We start from the raw sequence: 21,793 nt of genomic DNA on the forward strand, positions 1-21,793 counted from the left end.
AAAAGAAACAGTAATCAAATTCAGAATGTACAATTTGATAAAACAATAGATCAGTCAATAAGATGCAAAGAAACAAGAGGGAGGTCTAGCACAGTTTCTCTACTAGAAAAGCTATCAGTCAAGAACTGTAATGTGCAAACTTTTGTCAGAAATTAATTTGAAAGAAAAAAACAGCCAAACAAAGAGAGATTTGGATGGAGCACAATTTGAGGACATATAATATGGTTTAGGGACTAGACATATTAGCAAATGAGTGTTAATTTTATTAGATATCATATTGACCTATTCATTGTGGGAGAGAATTTCATTGATTTAGGAGATTCTTGCTAAAGTCTTGGGGCAAAGTAGCATCATGTTGGCAAACTATTTTGAATAATTTATCAAAATAATTCGGAGAGAGGGAGATCAAGAATGCAAAAGAACAACATAACTAAATGTTTATGGGTGTTGAAAGTAATTGCTAGGTACATGGTGTTCATTATACTAGTCTTTCAACTTCTCTGTATGTTTGAAAGTTTTTATAGTAAAAAGTGTTAACAAAAGAAATGAATAGTAATGAATAAAATAATCTTTTAAAACTTAGAGTATAATTTTAAAATGACAGTTATCAGTGGTTTCCCTGGCAGATTAGTGGATAAGACTCTGTGCTTCCAATGAAGAGGGCATGGGTTCCATCCTGGTCAGGGAACTAAGATCCAACATGTCGCCAAAAATAAAAATTAAAATAATAGTATCAAACTGAAATATATTAAATATTATTGGAAAATATAAACAAAACTGTGGTTCTATTTGCAGTGAGTAATACAAGTGTACTTGGCTTCCACTCCTGGTCGACTCTGATCCATCTTATGCCTTGCAGCCAAAGTGAGCTTTCAGAAAAGATCAGGTCTTATTATTCATCCTTCAGTGGTTTAGAATCAAATCCTAAGTTTGCATGCCTTCTGACAGACTCCTATTTGTATTCCCCGCAACAATCAGACAAATGACTTTGTTCCACTTTACAGAAACACTCTTTATATCAAAGGTTCTTTTGTTCTCCTGCCGTGGAGACTGGAGATGACTGATTCAACCACTGCCCTTTCTTCCTTCTTCTAATTGGAGAGGCTGGAAAGCGAAAGCAACATTTTTCAAACTCATGTGCAGCTAGGGAGCTGGATGTGATGGGATCTGCCTACTGGATGTATTTGTTCAAGATTTGGAATGTAGAAATAAGGCAAGGCCATATTTACATGCCTTCTTTCTGGTTTTTGTTATCTGGCAAAGCCAAGAGTAATACATGAGGTTTCTTTGCTAGCACTCCAGGTCCATCTCTAGCTTCAGGGGATAATGCGTCACTAGAGCCTCTTGATGAGGCTTCCAGACCCGTGGACTGCAGCTCCAGACTCCGCTTCCCCAGTTTCTGGATAGTTCAGAGGCGGCCAAAGTGGAGGCCACAGTGCCACCTCTACCAGCTGGGGATTTCCATCACCAATCTTGGTCTTGGCATAGCTCCCGTGATGGGTCAGTTCTGTTCAGTTCTAGAATTATCCCTGGAGGGCCATCCAGCTTTGAACCCATTCTATAAGCCCTTCCAATAATTTTCTAATACCTAACTTCTCATTTTAAAGCCTTTTTTTTTTTAATGCCTAGAGTGGTTTTCATTGTCCACACTGAACTCTGACTGATAAAACTGCATGAGTCTGAGAAACAAGCATCTTAAAAAAATAAGAGATTTTAAACTGAAACTTACCCTTGGGCAGAGTTTCCAAAATCTGGAACAGCAAACCACCTTGAACACTTGAGAAAAGAATAACTACCTGACTCCACCCGAAACTACAGGATAAATATTTCCCTAGGTGGAGCCTAGGCTATATTTTTTAAATCTCCCCAAGTGATTATGATGCAACATGCCTAGCATGGAAATCCATGGATAGGTACGTAGGATTTCAAGATGGAAAGGTTTGTAGACATCATGAGAGCCAATCTGCCAAGTGATGCAAGAATCTCAATGCTGACATTTTGATATTTCCCAATCTTCCTCTCCTACAGATTACATTATTGTCTGCAATAATTTATCAACGTGGCAGAAACTATTGAGAAAAGCCACATCACAGAAAGAATGAAATAACTTCTTCCAAAAGTGTGCAATAAAGGAAATAGCCAAGCTAAATTGTGGCTTTAAAATTCCACGTCTCACTTTGCAGAATGTATACTAAACTTTAATAGTCTGGCAGACTATCAATTTCTTTAAGAATATTTTTATCAGCTTAAAGCACATTCTAGATACTGCTAATATTTCAGAACAGCATCTCAAAGCAGTATTTCTCAGGATCATGGAACCACAAGATACAAGATTAGAAGTAATCTTAAAGATAACTGTTTTAAAACAGGGACCTGGAGTGGCAGGCACAACTTAAAACTAATGATACTGAAAAAAAGTGACTCCAGAGATCCTGATCTTGGTCTTTTACCCAGTTGTTGGCTGAGCAGAGAGCAATGTATTTAACATAGCATTCACGATTCTTTTGAGATAAATGCCAGTTTATGTTTGCTTCCCTACTTATTCATTTCTTATTTGTCACTGAGGTCTTACCTGAGATGGTCATTAATTTCATCTCTTCTGTGGATCCAACTCTAACATACCTAGCTGAAAAGCTGACTAAAGATGGATGAGAAAGAGCAAAACAAAATAACAAAAAATAACAAACACCTGTAATTTGGAAAGAGACCAGAGATTATGGTTATGTATACAATGAATTTAAACCCTAAATCCAAGTGGATGGGCAATGTCTCTTCGAACATCACCTTTGAGAGCCTGAGAAATAATTGGGAATGGAAGCCCAACCACTCCAAGATTCTGACTCTGGCAGTTTCGCTGAATATTGCTTTCAGTTGATGAAAGAGGTAAACCACAGGTCCATCCAAATTCCTTTCAGTAGCTCACCTCTCTTTTGGGTATCAACTACACTGTTATCTGAAAATTATAAATCTGAATGACTAAATGATATAGTTAAATACCACAGAAATCATCCGATCTGACCTTTAGGGTAGAGAATTTACATTAGCAAATAAATAACATGAGACTTATCTGGGTCAGTTCATGGTTAACCACTTCATACAGATTCAGCATCTGACAAACAGAGTATCAGGATCTCAAGAGCTTTATTTTATTTTATTTACTTATTTATTTGGCTTTGCCTAGTCTTAGTTGCTGCATTCGGTATCTTTTAAGTTGTGGCATGTGGGATCTAGGCCTGGGGATCAAACCCAGGCCCCTTGCATTGGGAGTGTGGAGTCTTAGCCACTGGATCACCAGGGAAGTCCCAGGATCTCAGAGTTTGATATTGATCCTAGCCATTCACAGTTATCTGAAGAGCACCTTCTAGGTGCAAAGCCCTGTATTAGGCACTGCAAGAAAGTCAAAGAGGTAGAAGCAATGTGACACTTTTTTCCTAAAGGAGAGCCCAACCCCGTACGGAGATGAAGCACATGTGGTAGGTACAGTTCATGGGCGAACAAAATGCATGCCCCACCACTGGGAGAGACTCAACCTGCTAAGGATCAGAGGGATGAGGGCATAGCTTGGACTAGACTGATCTGGAAATGGTCCATGAAGGAGGAAGAACACGAACCGGGTCTTGTTCTAGATGCGGATGAGGGCAGCAATCTAAATGAAGCATAGAGAAAGATGTGAAGACAGAAAATGGCCCAGTATGCCAAAGCCCAAAGGAAAGGAAGTCAATGTGCCTGCAGTATGTAGAACCCAAGCTACTAAAGAGGCAGGAAGGGACTGCATCATGGAGAGCCCTGCTTCCCAGTCTGGGGACTTGACAGGAGCTGTTTATAAACCACAGAATGTTAAAAATCAAATTTTGAGGATGTGGCAATGATACACAAGGCATGTTCAAACGGGAAGAGATTAGAGGCTGGAAAGCCTCTTAGGTGACGAGAGCCACAGAAAAGAGGTGAGGGCGGTGAGAAAGCATGCCCCATGGCCGCTCCAAAACAAGCCCCAGCTTTGGGTCCATGCCAAGGAGAAGCTGCTGAGTTTGCCTAAAAGGGGGCACTTGGCAGTGACCAAAGAGGGCCTTGCCACCTCCCCCTGAGGCTGAGCCAATTTTACACCTGGGTCTTCTTCCCTCTAGGTTCCTGATCTCCATTTCCTCAGAGCATCTGCTATAGAAAACTTGCCATTGTTAATTCTTTATTTGATCTTTGAAAGGTAAATCATTTTAAAAAGCTTTTTGCTAGTTTTACAACTCAGGAGTGTCTTTCTCAAACACCTGGGAAACATTTCTGTGAAATATAATCATCAATGACGACCACTATCTCCCAGCCTCTGCAGAAGGATGGAAGCCTAACTTCAGTAGGCACCTTGTTCCAGGTTACAAAAGTGTGTTATGCAATGAAGGTACCAGAAAGCTTACTTTTTGGAGTTGTTGTTTCATCACTCAGTTGTGTCTGACTCTTTGAGACCCCATGGACTACAGAACACCAGGCTTCCCTGCCCTTCACTATCTCCCAGAGCTTGCTCAAACTCATGTCCATTTACTCGGCAATGACATCCAACCATCTCATCCTCTGTCATCCCCTCTCCTCCTGCTATCGATCTTTCCCAGCAACAGGGTCTTTTCCAATGAGTCAGCTCTTCACATCAGGTGGCCAAATTATTGGAGCTTCAGCATCAGTCCTTCCAGAGAATATTCAGAGTTGATTTCCTTTAGGATTGACTGGTTGGGTCTCCCTGCTGTCCAAGGGACTCTCAAGAGTCTTCTCCAGCACCACAGTTCAAAAGCATCAATTCTTCCATGCTCAGCCTTCTTTATGGTCCAATTCTCACATCTGTACATGACTATAGGAAAAACCACAGCTTTGATAATACAGACTTTGTTGGCAAAGAGATATCTCTGCTTTGTAATACGTTGTCTAGGTAAAGTCAGTTAGCAAACACAGATGGACTATAGTAGCCTAACACAGGCCTTAAATACCCTCTTGCCCTGTGTTTCAGTGGAACTGGGTCCAGACTTTAGTTCTGCCCTCTCTCTCCCCTATTGCAATAGCCTTGAACAAAATCATCTTTGCTTATTTAACTTTGTCCAGGGCAAATTTTGCTTTGACAACCATAGTGAAAGCCCAGCTGACTTGGGAGACCATGAACTTGCAATAGCAAGAAGATGGAGCACTGAACTTAACCCCACGTGGAGTTTTATAGCCTGGATGTGACACAAGGAAGCAAAAGGACAAGGATGTCAGCAGGAGAATTGTTCTGGTGACATGTCATGGGGTTTAGGCTGACTGGAGAAGAATTAGAACCTGATGATCGATGAAAAGAAAAGATAGAAGTCAATAAATTAGAGGACTGGGTGTGATTTAAAAACAAAGCAAAGCAGATATAAGGAAATGTGAGTAGTAGCAAGAAGAGAGATAACCATCCTCAGAGAGGCGTCAGCCCAGTCTGACCTCATTACTCCTTGCTAGAATCCCTTTACTGATTTCTCATTGTCTCAGGGACAATGTCACTTTCTTAAAGTGACTACTTCCTTTTCCACCCTCAGCTCCAGTCATTTCTACAATGCACACACACACAAACACACACACACAAGCATGTGGTTGTTTGTGCACATACGTCTCTATGCCCACCTGAAACATGTGCACACACGCTTAGCTCCTGCGTTTTCTGATCCTGGATGCCTTCTGCAAGTCCCAGGCAGAACCCATGTGCTCCCTTAACTCCCATAGCATTTCTAATACACAGTGCTTTTATGGGTTTAAAAAACAAACAAAAACAAAAAAAACCTCTTCCTCAATCGTAGGTTAAAACGTGAAATTCAGGGGTTTTGTTGTCACAGTTCTACTTTGAAGGGAGACAATATTTCTACTCCCCAACCCCAAACTGTAAAAGGGAAAAGCGTCCTTTACCCCAGCTGACACTTCCATCCAGGCTGACTCATTTGCAGGCAGGTTTCATATTTAAAGGTTGTGAGCCGGTTTTCACAGTGGAGCAGAGAGGAGGGGTGGGTCGTTCAAGTCCAGACAAAGTCAGAGTGAATAAGCAGGGTGGTGATGCCGCAAGAGGTGGGCAGGAACCCTGATGGTGGAAACTGAGGAAGTGGAATCTTGGCAGCGAATGAAATCTGGGCCAGAGGAAATTGCACCGAATGTGTCGAATCCAGGGAGTCCCATGGGGTGAAGAAAGAAGCTCAAGGCATTCACCGCAATTGCCTAAGACTTGGTTTACTAAAGGAGACACATGCCACCTGACCTTTCTACCTGGAGCCACCACCTGACATGTATTGAACCAAGGGCAGGCAGTTGGGGTCTATAACACAGAGAGAAAAGGAGCTTCCTGCCTCTTTTGTTACTGGTGGCAGAGTTGGGGGAACTCAATGGTAACCTTCCTGCTTTCAGGGAAGAAAGTGTGTGTCAGCTTCTGCCTTGAGACATGAAGGTAGTTCATTACCAGGGAGTTCAGGTTGGATATTGCTGCTCAGTTGCTAAGTCATGTTCAGCTCTTTGTGAGCCCATGGACTGTAGCCCACCAGGCTCCTCTGTCCACGGGATTCCCCAGGCAAGAATATTGGAGTGGGTTGCCATTTCCTTCTCCAGGGGATCTTTCCAACCCAGAGATTGAACCCATGTCTCTTGCATTGGCAGGTGGATTCTTTACTACTGAGCCTCCAGGAAAGTCCCTCAGGTTGGATGAGACCTTCATTAATTATGCTTTGCCAGCCCTTTTCCTCACAAGTTCCATCCTAGTAACATGGCTGAGATGATTGATGTGAGAAAACTTCTGTGGCAGAAGATGTCACCTAAGAAACAGAAGATCTGGTGCAAAAACATGGTTTGTACGGACCACGCTAAGAGTGATTTATGAACACCTGTGATAACTCCCAAAAGACTCAGGACCAGCTTTCCCTCTCCTTGAGCCCTGCATCCATCTTCCAGGGCTGCCGAAACAGATATCACAAGCTGAGAGCCTTGAACAGTATAAATTAATTTTCTCACAGTTCTGGAGGCTAGAAATCCAAGATCAAGGTGCCAGCAATATTGGTTTCTTCTGAGGCCTTTTTCCTTGGCTTGTAGATGCCCATCATCACACTGTGTCTTCACATGGTCTTTCCTCTGCACATTTGTTGTTTTGTTTGGTCGCTAAATCGGTCTGACTCTTTTGTGACCCCATGGACTGTAGCCTACAGGCTCCTTTGTCCATGGGATTTCCCAGGCAAGAATACTGGAGTGAGTTGCCATTTCCTTCTCCAGGGGGTCTTCCCGACCCAGGGATCGAACCCACATCTCCTACATTGGCAATCAGATTCTTCACCACTGAACCACTTGGGAAGCCCTCTTCTGTGCATGTCTGTCTAAATGTCCCCTCCCTACCACAACACCAGTTGTATTAAATTAAGGCCCATCCCTATCACTTAGTTTATTGTCATTACCTCCTTAAAGACCCTGTCTCCATGAACAGTCACATCAAACTGGAGATCAAGACTTCAACATGTGAGTTTGGGGGATGGGTGAAGCAGTTCAGCCCATAAAAGCCCCTTCACCTTGGATCCTCTATCTTCCTGGGTCAGCCTCTAGACTTCATCCCTCAGGAATCCAGAAGCTCTTTTCTTCCTCAGATTTGGACCTCTGAAACATGAAACTCGTTATGGCCTGACTCCAAATGAACCTAAATCCAACACTTGCCTTGTCACCTGGAATTTAGGTGAATTTAAACTTAATATATGCCTGTTAAGATAACTGATACTGAAGTGAAGAAGGAAAGAAGCAGGAACAAGAAAAGTGAAAAAAGTTTTCTATGTTAAGCCTTTCGAACCTGTGGTCACTGATAGTTAAAAATGCCTGGATACTAATAATTTGAGGGATGGAGAATGTGTTGTGCCATTCCAGAGCATGGGCAACCTTTTTTATAACCACATTATTGTACCGGATTCATTCATAACCTTGTTTCAGTTGAGTGAGAAGCATAGAAAGAAAACAAATTTGCAAAATCACCAAAGTGTGTGGATAAAAATGTTGGTTTGTGCTAATTAAATCACCAAGTTGAGGATATAGTTAAGTACCTTATGTTAGTCCTCAGTCGGAGTCTTGACACTTGGTGAAAAAGTCAATCCAATGAGGAATAGTTTACAGCCTGAGTAATTTTAATTCATGACATATCCTTTCAGTCAGAAAAAGTCAGAGAGAGCCAGGGCTTGGTACAACAGTCCTTCCTGGATCTTACTGTACCTCAGAAAATTAAGAGTATATTCTGAGGGAGGTTTGATCATGTTTGTCTTTCTTACCTTATCTAGATTTCTTGCTCAGCCAAGGGGAAGACATGGGCATTGCTTCAGAGAAAGAGTAAATTACGACAGGTTCTTCACAGGTATGGAGAAGTTCTCCATCCTCATCTCCAATCTCTGTTCCTTTACCTGACTTTATTCTTCTTTCATATTACACATTTACTTGGTTATATGTTTGTTTCCTGTCTCTCCTTCTGTAAGTTACATTAAAGTAAGGATGGCATCCTGCTCATCCTCAGTGACCAGAACAATGCCTGTCTCATAGTAGATGCTCAATAAATAGCTGTCCACTGATGAATGAATGGGTGGAGAACATAACTTTCACTAAATAAACCATGATTTAATGAGGAAAAAAAGGACTGTGATATGTGTCACACTGCTGGGGAATAAGGTAGCAACATCACAATTGGGATTTACTCCTTGAAGAAGCAAGTATTGAAGTCTTTTTGATACCAAAGTAAGAAAGTCTAAAATGTTCTATGTTCTAAAATGTTGATAATGTTATGCTCAAAATTAAAGTAGTGCTCAAAATTCTCCAAGCCAGTCTTCAACACTATGTGAACTGTGAACTTTCAGATGTTCAAGCTGGATTTAGAAAAGGCAGAGGAACCAGAGACCAAATTGCCAACATCCGGTGGATCATCGAAAAAGCAAGAGAGTTCCAGAAATACATCAACTTCTGCTTTATTGGCTACACTAAAGCCTTTGACTATGTGGATCACAACAAATTGTGGAAATTTCTTCAAGGGATGGGAATACCAGACCACCTGACCTGCCTCCTGAGAAACCTGCATGCAGGTCAAAAAGCAACAGTTAGAACTGGACAGGGAACAGACTGGTTCTAAATCAGGAAAGGAGTATGTCAAGGCTGTATATTGTCATCCCACTTATTTAACTTCTATGCAGAGTATATCATGCAAAATGCTAGGCTGGATGAAGCACAAGTTGGAATCAAGATTGCTGGGAGAAATATCAAAAACCTCAGATATGTAGATGACACCACCCTTATGGCAGAGAGTGAAGAAGAACTAAAGAGCCTCTTGATGAAAGTGAAAGAGGAGAGTGAAAAAGCTAGCTTAAAACTCAACATTCAGAAAACTAAGATTATGACATCTGGTCCCATCACTTCATGGCAAATAGATGGGGAAACAATCGAAACAGTGACAGACTTCATTTTTGGGGGCTCCAAAATCACTGAAGATTGTGACTGCAGCCATGAAATTAAAAGATGCTTGCTCCTCAGAAGAAAAGCTATGACTAAAATAGACAGCATATTAAAAAGCAGAGCTATAAAAATAAAATAAAATAAAAAGCAGAGCTATTACTTTGCCAACAAAGGTTCATCTAGTCAAAGCTATAGTTTTTCAGTAGTCATGTATGGATGTGAGAGTTGGACTATAAAGAAAGCTGAGCACTGAAGAATTGATGTTTTTGAACTGTGGTGTTGGAGAAGACTCTTGAGAGTCCCTTGGACTGCAAGGAGATGCAACCAGTCCATCCTAAAGGAAATCAGTCATGAATATTCATTGGAAGGACTGATGCTGAAGCTGAAACCCCAATACTTTGGCCACCTGATGTGAAGAACTGACTCACTGGATAAGACCCCGATGCTGGGAAAGACTGAAGGCAGGAGGAGAAGGGGATGACAGAGGATAAAATGGTTGGATGGCATCACCAACTAGATGGACATGAGTTTGAGTAAGCTCCGGGATTTGGTGGTGGACAGGGAAGTCTGGCATGCTGCAGTACATGTGATCACAAAAAGTTGGACATGCCTGAGAGACTGAACTGAACTGAAAAAGATGAAAAAGAACCAACAAAAGAACTGACATGAAAAAACATTAGACACCACAGATGCTGCCTACATGACCCAGAAACACCAGTCACCTGATCAAAAACTTGACACCAGCTAATTCCATTATGTCTCTAAGGACTGCATGATCTTAGGTAAGGTACTTAACTCCACTGACCCTCAGTTTCTCTATACCCAAAATGGGCATTAAAATTGTACCTGCTCACTTTAAATGAGATAATACATCAATGATCTTAGCAAATGATATTAACACATCACTTGTTGCTTATTATCTAGATTTTATTAATGCATGATTACTATCCAAATCCAAACCCAACTCCCTGCATCCATATGTCCTTTCCCATATTTCTCATGCTTTCCTCTGAATACTGTTGTGTGCCTCCAACTCATCTCCAGGATGTCCCTCTGGCCTTCCCTGACAATTCTTTCCTGTCATTCCATCTTTCATTCTCCTATCTCCTTGCCTGAGTTGAAACTTGAGTCCATCACAAGTACAACACTCTCCCTGTGGGTTTTTTTTTTATGGTTTTCTCAAGATGTCCACAGGACCAGGAGCAGCCAGAGACCAGCATTTTTGTGCTTCCATGATGGCACTTCTTCACTCCTACATTCCTCCCCATTCTTTGAAGTATATGTGTGTCATTAGATCATCTGTTTCCCCTCCTTCTGGCTACCAATTGAAGGTCTTCATCAGTTCTTCACTACCCTTGAAGAATTTGGACCATATTCACCATCTCCTCTTTCATTCCTGTTGCTGACATCAGTTTAGGCAACGTTATAACCATGTGACACAGGGCCGCTTTTCAAGTGGTTTTGGCCCGCTCCCCAAATCAGCCCTTATTTCCAACTAAGAGTCAGGGGACATGTTAAGTGACACCACAGGAATGTAATCAGCAAAAGAAACAAAAGGAGGGAAACTCAGAAAGAAACCTCCTGGTTTCTTCAAAACATAAATTGTAAAGGAAAATGAGAAGGGTGGTAGCGGTAAGAAACATAGGTTAAAATTAAAAAGAAATCACACAAATGCAGTGTGTGCACCTTATGTGGAGCTTCATTCAAACACATCAAACTGAAATAAATGAATAAAACAAACTTTTTGGGGAAACCAACTGGGAAATTAGAATATTGACTGAATATTTGGTGATATCAGGGAATTGTGGGCTCATTTGCTCAGTCATGTCTGACTCTTTGCAACTCCATGAACTGTAGCCCACTAGGCTCCTCTGTCCATCGAATTCTCCAGTCAAGAATATTGGAGAGGGTTGCCATTTCCTTCTCCAGGGGATCTTCCTGATGCAAGGATTGAACCTGCGTCTCCTGCTTGGCAGGTGGATTCTTTACCACTGAGCCACTGGAGATAACAGTTTCAGTTAATCTGCAGCTGTTCCATCCCATACCCACTCTTAGCATATGTCCCGCTTTGTCTAGTATTGCTCAATTCATTGGCATGATTGACACTTGGGTGAGACACTTCATTTCTTCATTGTGCCAGACTATCCCGTGAAATTCAATGGGTGTAGCATTCCTGTCTCCTGCCCATCGAGTGCCTTAGTACCCTACCTTCAGACACTATGACAACTAAAATATGCCCCCAGATATTCCCAAACACCCCCTGATGCCCCTTTTCCAATTGGTGTCTCCTACTGGCCCTTCCTGTTGCTGTTGTTCAGTCACTAAATCATGTCCAGTTCTTTGTGACTCTATGGATTGTAACCCGCCAGACTCCTCTGTCCATGGGGTTCTCCAGGCAAGAATACTGGAGTGGGTTGCTAGTTCCTTTTCCAGGGGATCTTCCCTTCCCAGATCGAACTCGGGTCTCTCACATTTCAGGCAGTTTCTTTACTGTCTGAGCCACCGGGGAAGTCCATTTAATATGGTTCAACTGAACATTCTTTCTTCTGGAAACCCTCACTAATAATGCCCTACAGCCTTTCACAACTTCCTTTACCCAGATGCTTACCACCCCGTGTTGTAACAGCTGCTTTTCTAGTGGTTCCCTCCCTCTCCCCACACTGCTTGGCCCCAGTTATCTAGAAGAGAAAGCACCAAGTCATAATTTAATCTCTTGGTATCTCCAGCTTCACTTGGCTCAGTGCCTGGCTCATAGTAGTACTAACCCATGTTGGATGAACACACACATAGGAAACTGAGAATACTTTCCCTGATGATTCAATGTTAGTACTTGTGGGCACAGAGCTGCCTTCAGATCCTATTGAGTCACAGCTTTTGGCTCTATACCAAGTGACCTGTCACTGCCCATTTTATGGATGTGTGCGTCTGGATTTTAAATCCTATGATCAGCATGCCTGCCTGCACTAATCCTTCACGGCCTTTGGAATCTGAAGCTGACTGTCCAGCCAGAGTGCTGTCAGGCACTCTGTGAGCTTAAGTGAATGACTGTTGTGACAATAACTCCCCTAGTCCAGGGTCTTTTTGCCTTATTTCTGAGTTCTTGTTAGGTTTCACACTCTCATTGTCTCTCCTCTGGTTAGTGAGGCAATGAGTTTTTCAAAACCCACTGTATAGTCATTTTCTTTTTGGTAAGTGCTTAAAGGTGACTTGGGAGGACTTGTGAAGTAGTGAAACCTCTGCTGAGATGCCCATTCCTTGGACCCTGCTGGTGACAGATGGATGGACTCAGTGGTTTCTAAATGGTCATTGTGTCTCTGCAGTCACAAAATAGATAGGCATACTTTTTTATTTTGAAAATTTTTATATCAGGAAACATTGAACTATGTCACAGACATGGAATCTTTCTAAATTATGGTTTAAATGACTTTGAATTTTAAAAAAGAATCAAAAAATCTTTCCATTATAATTCATATCAAATGAACCAGGACCACAAGAGATAAAGACAAAGAGAAGAACCATGCATGCTTAGTCACTCAGTCGTGTTCAACTCTTTGCGACCCCATGGACTTTAGCCCGCCAGGCTCCTCTGTCCATGGGATTTCCCAGGCAAAGAATACTGGAATGGGTTGTCATTTCCTACTCCAAAAATAGACCAACTAGGCAAAGAAATAAATGGGGAATATGAGTTTCAGAGCAGGACTTCCTTGGTGGTCCAGTGGTTAAGAATCCAGCTGCCAATGCAGAGGACGTGGGTTTACTCTCTGGTCCAGGAAGATCCCACATGCCATGATGCAACTAAGCTGGTGTTCCACAACTACTGAATCTGCACTCTAGAGTCCATGCTCCAAAGCAAGAGAAGCCACCACAATGAGAAGAACACCACAACTAGAGAGTAGCCCCCACACACCACAACTAGAGAAAAGCCCTCGTGCAGCAATGAGGCCGCATCGCAGCCAAAAGTAAATTTAAAAATTTTTATTTAATTAAAAGAAAAGCACTGCAGGGCATTTTCATATTTACTAAACCTTTAAATATCTTTAATATACCTCTTGATGCTATTTAACTCAATCAACAAACAGTGTTCTTTTATTTTCAACTTTTATTCTTCTCATCATTTTTGTCTTTTGCAAAGTAATTACAGCAATTTAGGAAACAAAGCTATACAAACAAGAGTGTTAAACGTCTTTTTAAAATAGCCTTCTGCTCAAGAAAATCCACGTATCTTATTCCTTCAAGCATGACTGTATACCTCATTCTAAACCAAATAGCTTATGGAAACTAGTATTAAATAGCAAAACACACACAAAAAACACACATATAAATAACATAACATAAAATAGAATATAACATGATGCTTAACAAAGCAAACTATGATGCAATATGAATCAACTTCACTAATTGGACAAATGAGACAAGTCCAATGAGACACAAATCAGATAAGCTTTGAGCCCTCAACAAGGCATAAGTGAAGCTGTCAACTCAGCCAGGTTCCTTTCATTCTTGGGCTGTGCCCAATTCCATTCCAGGGAGCATCCATTTTCACATCCTCTTGACTCTTTGACTGCAAAGAGAAAGAGAAAAAGATCAGCAAAGATAGGGTGACAGGCAGGTGGGAACGTGTTTTGTGCCTGCAGAAATTGACCCACACTCCCTAGTCTCATTTCAGGATACCAAGCAGCTCAGAGGCACTATGAGGAAATCAGGGTGCAGAGAGGGTGACCCTGCCCAACATAAGCCAGCTAGCCAAGGACAGAGCAGAATGTAAACTCTGTGTCTTCATAATGAGTGTCTGACACCCTGGTGTGAAATGATTCTGTCCATTGATAAAATGTCACTCTGCTATCATCCATGAAATCTACTTGTGTCTCCTTCATTGGAAGGTGAATTCTTTACCACTAGCGCCAATTGGCCCCATTCAAATTACCCTTTAAAATTGCCACAGCACTTAGGCTAAAGCCTCCCAGCAAGCCTGTGATCCACCACTCTAACAACACTAACCCCAAACATCTGGAGCGAGGCTGATAGTTCCTTACCTGAGCATATGCACAGCTTGTTTCACCCACTTCTTCTTTGGATCTGCACACACAGCCAGTTTTCTCCTGGTGTAAAAACTGAAAAAAAAAAATCAGACAATTTGATTTATGTTTCAAGAAGTTTTAATTTTTTTTTTCACAGAACATACAATAGAAATTTCATACTCCAATTGATTGCTCTACACACTAAACAATTCATTTGTTTCAGAGGTGAAACAAAATGAAAAAATAAAGCTTCTGATAAAGCTTGATGCAAGAAATGAAAGTGATTCTCCCTAACTTTCTCTGCAATTTAATGAATGATTGTGCTGTAATAAGAAGATAAAGTCCCAGAATTATCTAATTTTGTTGGTGGTGGTTACATGACATATGGATATATCTGATCAATAACTCACATCATTTCAAATATAATATCTTAGATACATCAAGAATATTGTATGTGGTGGTATAACTACTCTCAGTTTTTACTTAGAGCTGCAACCACTTTCTGGCAGAAGATGCACATTTCAAAGTTTATGTCTTTCTTATTTCCCTAAGATAGCATCTTAGTTTATAAATTTATCTTCAAAAGTGATTTTGCCCTCAACTATGTTCACATTTTTTAAACTAAACTTTTGCCTTATTTCAGTCCTATTTAAAGTGAACTTTGAAGATATATGTACTCCTAACACAAAGTTATCTTTGCCACATCAGTAATTTCTGAATGAAACTCCAAAAAGGCAAAAAGCTTTCTCTACCTGAAATTCCCATGTACTCCTGATAAAAATGAATTAGAATCCCTTAGTAACTTACATGACTGCATTGATGTCACAGGCTTCATTGGCCAGCTGCTGTGTGAAGCCCACAAGAAAACTGGGGTGAAGTATTTTTTCTGTATATCGGAGACAGCAGTCAAAGCTGCTTGCTGCTAAAAAGAAATGAAAGGTATTGAGTCCACACAGAACTACTTGAAGTTGTGGAAAACCTAAAACCCAATTTATATGGCAAATTAACTATTTAAGGGAACAGTTCCAACGTCTTTGAGACCCAATTTAGCATAGCTTTCAGTTCCCCTAAAAATATTAGTTTGTGTGCTGGGAAATTTTGGTTCAACAATACGATATAGAAGCGTATGACTTTTCACCAAGGAATAGCTTTAGTAATAAACACAAACTAACAGTGCTTTATTTCAGTTCACTATAATCACTCAAGAATATAAATACCTCCCACTGGAAGAAACCCTTATAAATAATCTTTTAAATTCAGAAAAGAAATTGGCAGATTTTTAATCTATTATCTTGGCTTCTGAACATTGAGAGGAGGGAAAAGACAAGAAGGTACCAAGGAAAATGTGGCTTATAGGAACTGGTAATATGAGCTACAATTAAAGACTTTTGAAATGGTAATATTAGTTAATGAGAATTTTTAATTTTGTTCATAAAAGTTCAACACTTGTATTTTCAGGAAGGCACCTATTGATAAAAGTGATGTCCTCTTATAGCAATAAAGCAATTCTTGGACACTCCTCCAAGTTAAATTATAACCTGCTGTATCTCTAACCTGCCGTAAGGGATAATTAGAGTCACAGAGTTGGCAAGTGATGTCCCAAGGCCTTGCAAGGATGAAATTAGGCATCATAATCCACCCCTAAAGGATGAGTTTTGAACTTTGGCAAAGCTATTTAGTTGAGAGGTGAGAAAGTTGGGGAAATGAGAGTGTTGCTTACATTTAAAGTGACCCCATTCACTGGTAGTGTTACACAATTTCCATCACTCCCAGAAATAAAACTTCGGCCTTTCTCTGGATCTCAGTGGTCCCTAGAGCCCATTCTGGAAAAAAATCTACTGAGATTGACAGCAGAGAAAAAAGCCTGATAGGCAGCAATAACTGTTCCCTCTTCAATTAGCCAGTGAGATGACAACTCCCATCACTTCCTTTAGAAGATTTTCTAACAGGTTTCCATTCCCCTGGGACACCCCTAGATGAGCTCAAGGCTTAGAGGGAAGTGAAGAGTTCTTCCTCCTGGGCTGGCAGAAAGAACAACACTTACCTTCTGACTTGCTGCAGAGGTGGAGCAACAGCACTGACATCAAAGCAGCCAGGAGCAAACTCTTGCTACTGCACATCATTTTCAACTCGAGGAATAGATGTCTCAGTGCTGGGTACCCAGTGCCTCAGGAGTGCTGTGATGTTTGATAGCAGCCTGGGCCTGGGATGGCCCTACTTATAGCAAATATTGGGAATGTACATAGAAGGCGTGTTCTCACATGGGGTTTTCCCCATTGATTACCCCGCCCCAGCATGTCGTCACAAAGAAAAACCACAGGGAAAACTTCCTGCCTTTCCCTAATGTCGGGAAGGTGTGAGGTCAGGATGGAGGGGGAGGGAAGGCTGAGACAGGGAAAATCCTTTGAATTTGCAAAGAAGGAAAAGTAGCTTTGCCCTGTGTCCCAGAAGAGGTATCAGTTTTAACTTAATCTCTTGTCTCTGAGAAGAGAGGACAAGGATTAACAGTGGTACAAAGGTCAGCCCCACTTAGGAACATTCCAGAACTCCTACTGCTACACTCTGAGCTTTCCAGGGGCAACTGGGGAGGGAGAGGACAAGGTGAGACACCAAAGCATTTATGATTTCGTCATTGGTGCTCAACTGTCACCAAAGCTTTTGAATTTCTAAGCTACTATTCAGAGCTGGTAATATAACAATTCATATTAGTGTTTCCAGTTTTAGTGGAAAATTTGCTGTTGTTGTTTGGTCTCTAAGTTGTGTCCAACTCCTTGCAACCCCATGGACTGCAGCCCGCCAGGCTCCTCAGTCCATGACATTTCCCAGGTAAGAATACTGGAGTGGGTTTTCATTCCCTTCTCCAGGGGATCTTCCTGATCCAAGGATCAAACCCACATCTCCTGCATTGACATTCTTTACTGCTGAGCCACCAGTAGTGGAAAATACCAGCTCTTAAGTAAGACTCAAGCTTCGACTTCATTTAGTTTCAGGTTCAGTCTTCTATATCTACATTAATGTGATTCTAATCAATAATGCAGCTCAGAAAGTGAGATCCCCTCTTCCCTTAACCCTTCATGCCAATGTGGTTGTGTAACTCAATACAAAGCCTCAGAAGGAAAAAAAAAAAAAAAAAAGTGGGGGGAGCCTATCAGAAGTGAATAATCAAAACAAAGGTCAAATTACAGTGATAATGATAATGTGGTATGAATACCTAACTTATGACAATATAAGAACTCTCCACTAGGAATAATATCATTGTAAACTAGGTAATGGGTTTGTAGGAAGGGTATGACTATAAAGAAATAACACAAATCACAGCAAGATCCTCTACGACCCACCTCCCACAGTAACAAAGATAAAAACAAAAATAAACAAATGGGAACCAATTAAACTTAAAAGCTTTTGCACAACAAAGAAAACTATATACAAGGTGAAAAGACAACCCTCAGAATGGGAAAAAATAATAGCAAATGAAACAACTGACAAAAGATTAACTTCCAACATATACAAGCAGCTCATACAACTCAACACCAGAAAAACAAACAACCCAATCAAAAAGTGGGCAAAAGACCTAAACAGACATTTCTCCAAAGAAGACACACAGATGGCTAGTAAACATATGAAAAGATGCTCAACATCACTCATCATTAAAGAAATGCAAGTCAAAACTACAATGAGTTATAACCTTACACTGGTCAGAATGGCCATCATCAAAAAATCCACAAACACTGCTGAAGAGGGTGTGGAAAAAATGGAACCCTCCTGCACTGTTGGAGGGAATGTAAATTGATAACAGCCACTGTGGAAGACAATATGGAGATTCCTCAAAAAATTGAGTAAAACTACCATGTGGCCCAGCAACCCCACTACTTGGCATATACCCTGAGGAAAGCAAAACAGAAGAAGGCACACGTACCCCAGTGTTCACTGAAGCACTATTTACAGTGGAGTGACAGAGGATGAGATGGTTGGATGGCATCACCGACTCAATGGACATGAGTCTGAGCAAACTCTGGAAGACAGTGAAGGACAGGAAAGCCTGGCAAGCTGCAGGTGATGGGGTCACAGAGAGTCAGACAGGATTTAGTGACTGAACAGCAGTCCAGCTAGCAGCCACACCTCGAAATACATGCAGCAAAAATAAACAGAACTGAAGGGAAGAATAAATAATTCAACAATCAAAGTCAGATATGTCAATGCCACATTTTCAATAATGAAAAGAAAAACTAAACATAAGATGCACAAGAAAACAGAAGATTCGAACAACAGTATAAACCAACTAAACCTAACAGACATTAATAGAACACTCTAGCCAACAACCATGGAAGAGGCATTTTTCTGAAGTGTACATGGAACATTCTTCCGTAAATCATATGCTAAGGCATAGAACACATCTCAGTAGGCTTAAAGGGATTGAAACCATATAAAAATATGTTTTCAAACCACAATGGAATCAGAATTCAATAATGGAAGAAATTTTGGGAAATTAACAGCTATGTCTAAACACATTCTACAATATGTGTCTAAATGACTGATGTGTGAAAGAAGAGGTCAATAAAGAAAGTAGAAAATATTTTGAGAGGAAATAAAATAAAATACAACATACCAAAACTTGTATGGTGCCTCAAAAGCACTGATCAGAAAGGAACTTAGAGCAGGGATAAATCGAGCAAAGCAAAACAGTAGAGGAAATCAAAGGAATAAAAAGTGGGTTCTTAGAGAAAATCAACAAAATTAATGAGTGTTAATTAGACTAAACAAGAAACAAAAGGGAGAGGTAGAGTGAAGAGAAGACAAACTGCTAAATACAGAAATGAAAGAAGAGACACCACTACCAACTTTAAGAAATGAAAAAGACTATAAGGGAATACTATGAACAACTGTATGTCAATGCATTAGATAAAATAGATGAAAGAAACAAATTACTAGAAAGACACAAATTATGAACCTGACTCAAATAGATGTAGAAAGTTTGAATATGCAACAAGCAATCAAATTAGTAACTAGACATATTTACACAAGGGAAAGTCCAGACACAGATGGCTTCACTGGATTATTCTATCAAATGTTCAAAAAAAAAAAAAAAATTAAAACCAATCCTTTACAAACTGTTTTTAAAAGTACATGAGGAGAAGACAATTTCTAACTCACTCTGTGAGGACAGTACTGTACTGATATCAAAATAAGATAGAGACATTACAAGAAAAAACTACAGACTAATATCTCTTATGAATACAGACACAAAAGTCCTCAACAAAATACTAGTAAACTGTATCCAACAACATATAAAAAGGATCATGCACCATAACCTAGGAAATATAATATATGATAGTAACAGAATGAAAAACAAAAACCATGTGAAAAGTGTTGGACAAAACCCAACACCCAATCATAATTAAAAACTCAACAAACTAGCAATGGTATCTATGAAAATCGCACAGCTTGTTCATACTTAATGTTGAAAGACTGAACGCTTCCCTCTTGAGAGCAAAACCATGACAGGAGTGCCCATTCCCACCACTTCTATTCATTGTTCTACTAGAGCTTCTAGTCAGGATAACTGGTCGAGAAAAAGGCAAAGGCACCCAGATTGGAAAAGAGGTAGTAACTGTCTTAATTTGCAAATGAGATAATCTTGTACGTAGAACATCTAAAGAAGCTACTAAAAAACTATTACAACTAATAATTTCAACAAGATGGAAGATTCAAGATCAGTTCAGTTCAGTTCAGCCTCTCAGTTGTGTCTGACTCTGCGACCCCATGAACTGCAGCACACCAGGCCTCCCTGTCCATCACCAACTCCCAGAGTCCACCCAAACCCATGTCCATTGAGTCGGTGATGCCATCCAGCCATCTCATCCTCTGTCATCCCCTTCTCCTCCTGCCTTCACTCTTTCCCAACATCAGGGTCTTTTCAAATGAGTCAGCTCTTCACATGAGGTGGCCAAAGTATTGGAGTTTCAGCTTCAGCATCAGTCCTTCCAATGAACACCCAGGACTGATCTCCTTTAGGATGGACTGGTTGGATCTCCTTGCAGTCCAAGGGACTCTCAACAGTCTTCTCCAACACCACAGTTCAAAAGCATCAATTCTTCAGCACTTAGCTTTCTTTATAGTCCAACTCTCACATCCATACATGACCACTGGAAAAACCATAGCCTTGACTAGACAGACCTTTGTTGGCAAAGTAATGTCTGCTTTTTAATATGCTGTCTATGTTGGTTACAACTTTCCTTCCAAGGAGTAAGCGTCTTTTAATTTCATGGCTGTAAACACCATCTGCAGTGATTTTGGAGCCCCCCAAATAAAGTCAGCTACTGTTTCCACTGTCTCCCCACCTATTTGCCATGAAGTGATGGGACCGGATGCCATGATCTTTGTTTTCTGAATGTTAAGCTTTAAGCCAACTTTTTCACTCTCCTCTTTCACTTTCATCAAGAGGCTTTTTAGTTCTTCTTCACTTTCTGCATAAGGGTGGTGTCATCTGCATATCTGAGGTTATTGATATTTCTCCTGGCAATCTTGATTCCAGCTTGTGCTTCTTCCAGCCCAGAGTTTCTCATGATGTACTCTGCATATAAGTTAAATAAGCAGAGTGACAATATACAGCTTTGACATACCCCTTTTCCTATTTGGAACCAGTCTGTTGTTCCATGCCAGTTCTGACTGTTGCTTCCCGACCTGCATACAGGTTTCTCAAGAGGCAGGTCAAGTGGTCTGGTATTCCCATCTCTTGAAAAATTTTTCAGTTTGTTGTGATCCACACAGTCAAAGGCTTCAGCATAGTCAATAAAGCAGAAATAGATGTTTTTCTGGAACTCTCTTGCTTTTTTGATGATCCAGTGAATGTTGGCAATTTGATCTCTGGTTCCTCTGCCTTTTCTAAAACCAGCTTGAACATCTGGAAGTTCACCGTTCATGTATTGCTGAAGCCTGGCTTGGAGAATTTTAAGCATCACGTTACTGGTGTGTGAGATGAGTGCAATTGTGTGGTAGTTTGAACATTCTTTGGCATTGCCTTTCTTCGGGATTGAAATGAAAACTGACCTTTTCCAATCCTGTGGCCACTGCTGAGTTTTCCAAATTTGTTGGCATATTGAGTGCAGCACTTTCACAGCATCATCTTTCAGGATTTGAAATAGCTCAACTGGAATTCCATCACCTCCACTAGCTTTGCTCATAGTGATGCTTCCTAAGGCCCACTTGACTTCACATTCCAGGATGTCTGGCTCTAGGTGAGTGATCACACCATCGTGATTATCTGGGTCATGAAGATCTTTTTTGTATAGTTCTTCTGTGTATTCTTGCCACCTCTTCTTAATATCTTCTGCTTCTGTTAG

The 21,793-nt window shown here is 40.7% G+C and overlaps 1 protein-coding gene across 2 annotated transcripts; it reads right to left on the reverse strand.

The window, feature by feature from the left end:
• Positions 1 to 12,913: 12,913 nt before the first annotated feature.
• On the reverse strand, positions 12,914 to 16,656 carry CCL20 (C-C motif chemokine ligand 20). 2 transcript variants are annotated; one of them, XM_061147884.1, is made up of 4 exons: positions 16,498 to 16,655; positions 15,261 to 15,375; positions 14,469 to 14,546; positions 12,914 to 13,996 (listed from the first exon to the last, which is right to left on the reverse strand). In XM_061147884.1, exons 1-4 carry the CDS (start codon positions 16,574 to 16,576, stop codon positions 13,975 to 13,977), a joined length of 294 nt encoding a protein of 97 aa, XP_061003867.1. In that variant the 5' UTR covers positions 16,577 to 16,655; the 3' UTR covers positions 12,914 to 13,974. The 2 variants fall into 2 exon arrangements, with proteins under 2 accessions (XP_061003867.1, XP_061003868.1); XM_061147885.1 differs by having other exon boundaries at positions 12,917 to 13,996; positions 15,261 to 15,372; positions 16,498 to 16,656.
• Between the last annotated feature and the right edge of the window lie 5,137 nt (positions 16,657 to 21,793).

The sequence above is a fragment of the Dama dama genome, chromosome 8, assembly GCF_033118175.1.
Source record: "Dama dama isolate Ldn47 chromosome 8, ASM3311817v1, whole genome shotgun sequence".
NCBI classification, from domain to species: Eukaryota; Metazoa; Chordata; class Mammalia; order Artiodactyla; family Cervidae; genus Dama; species Dama dama.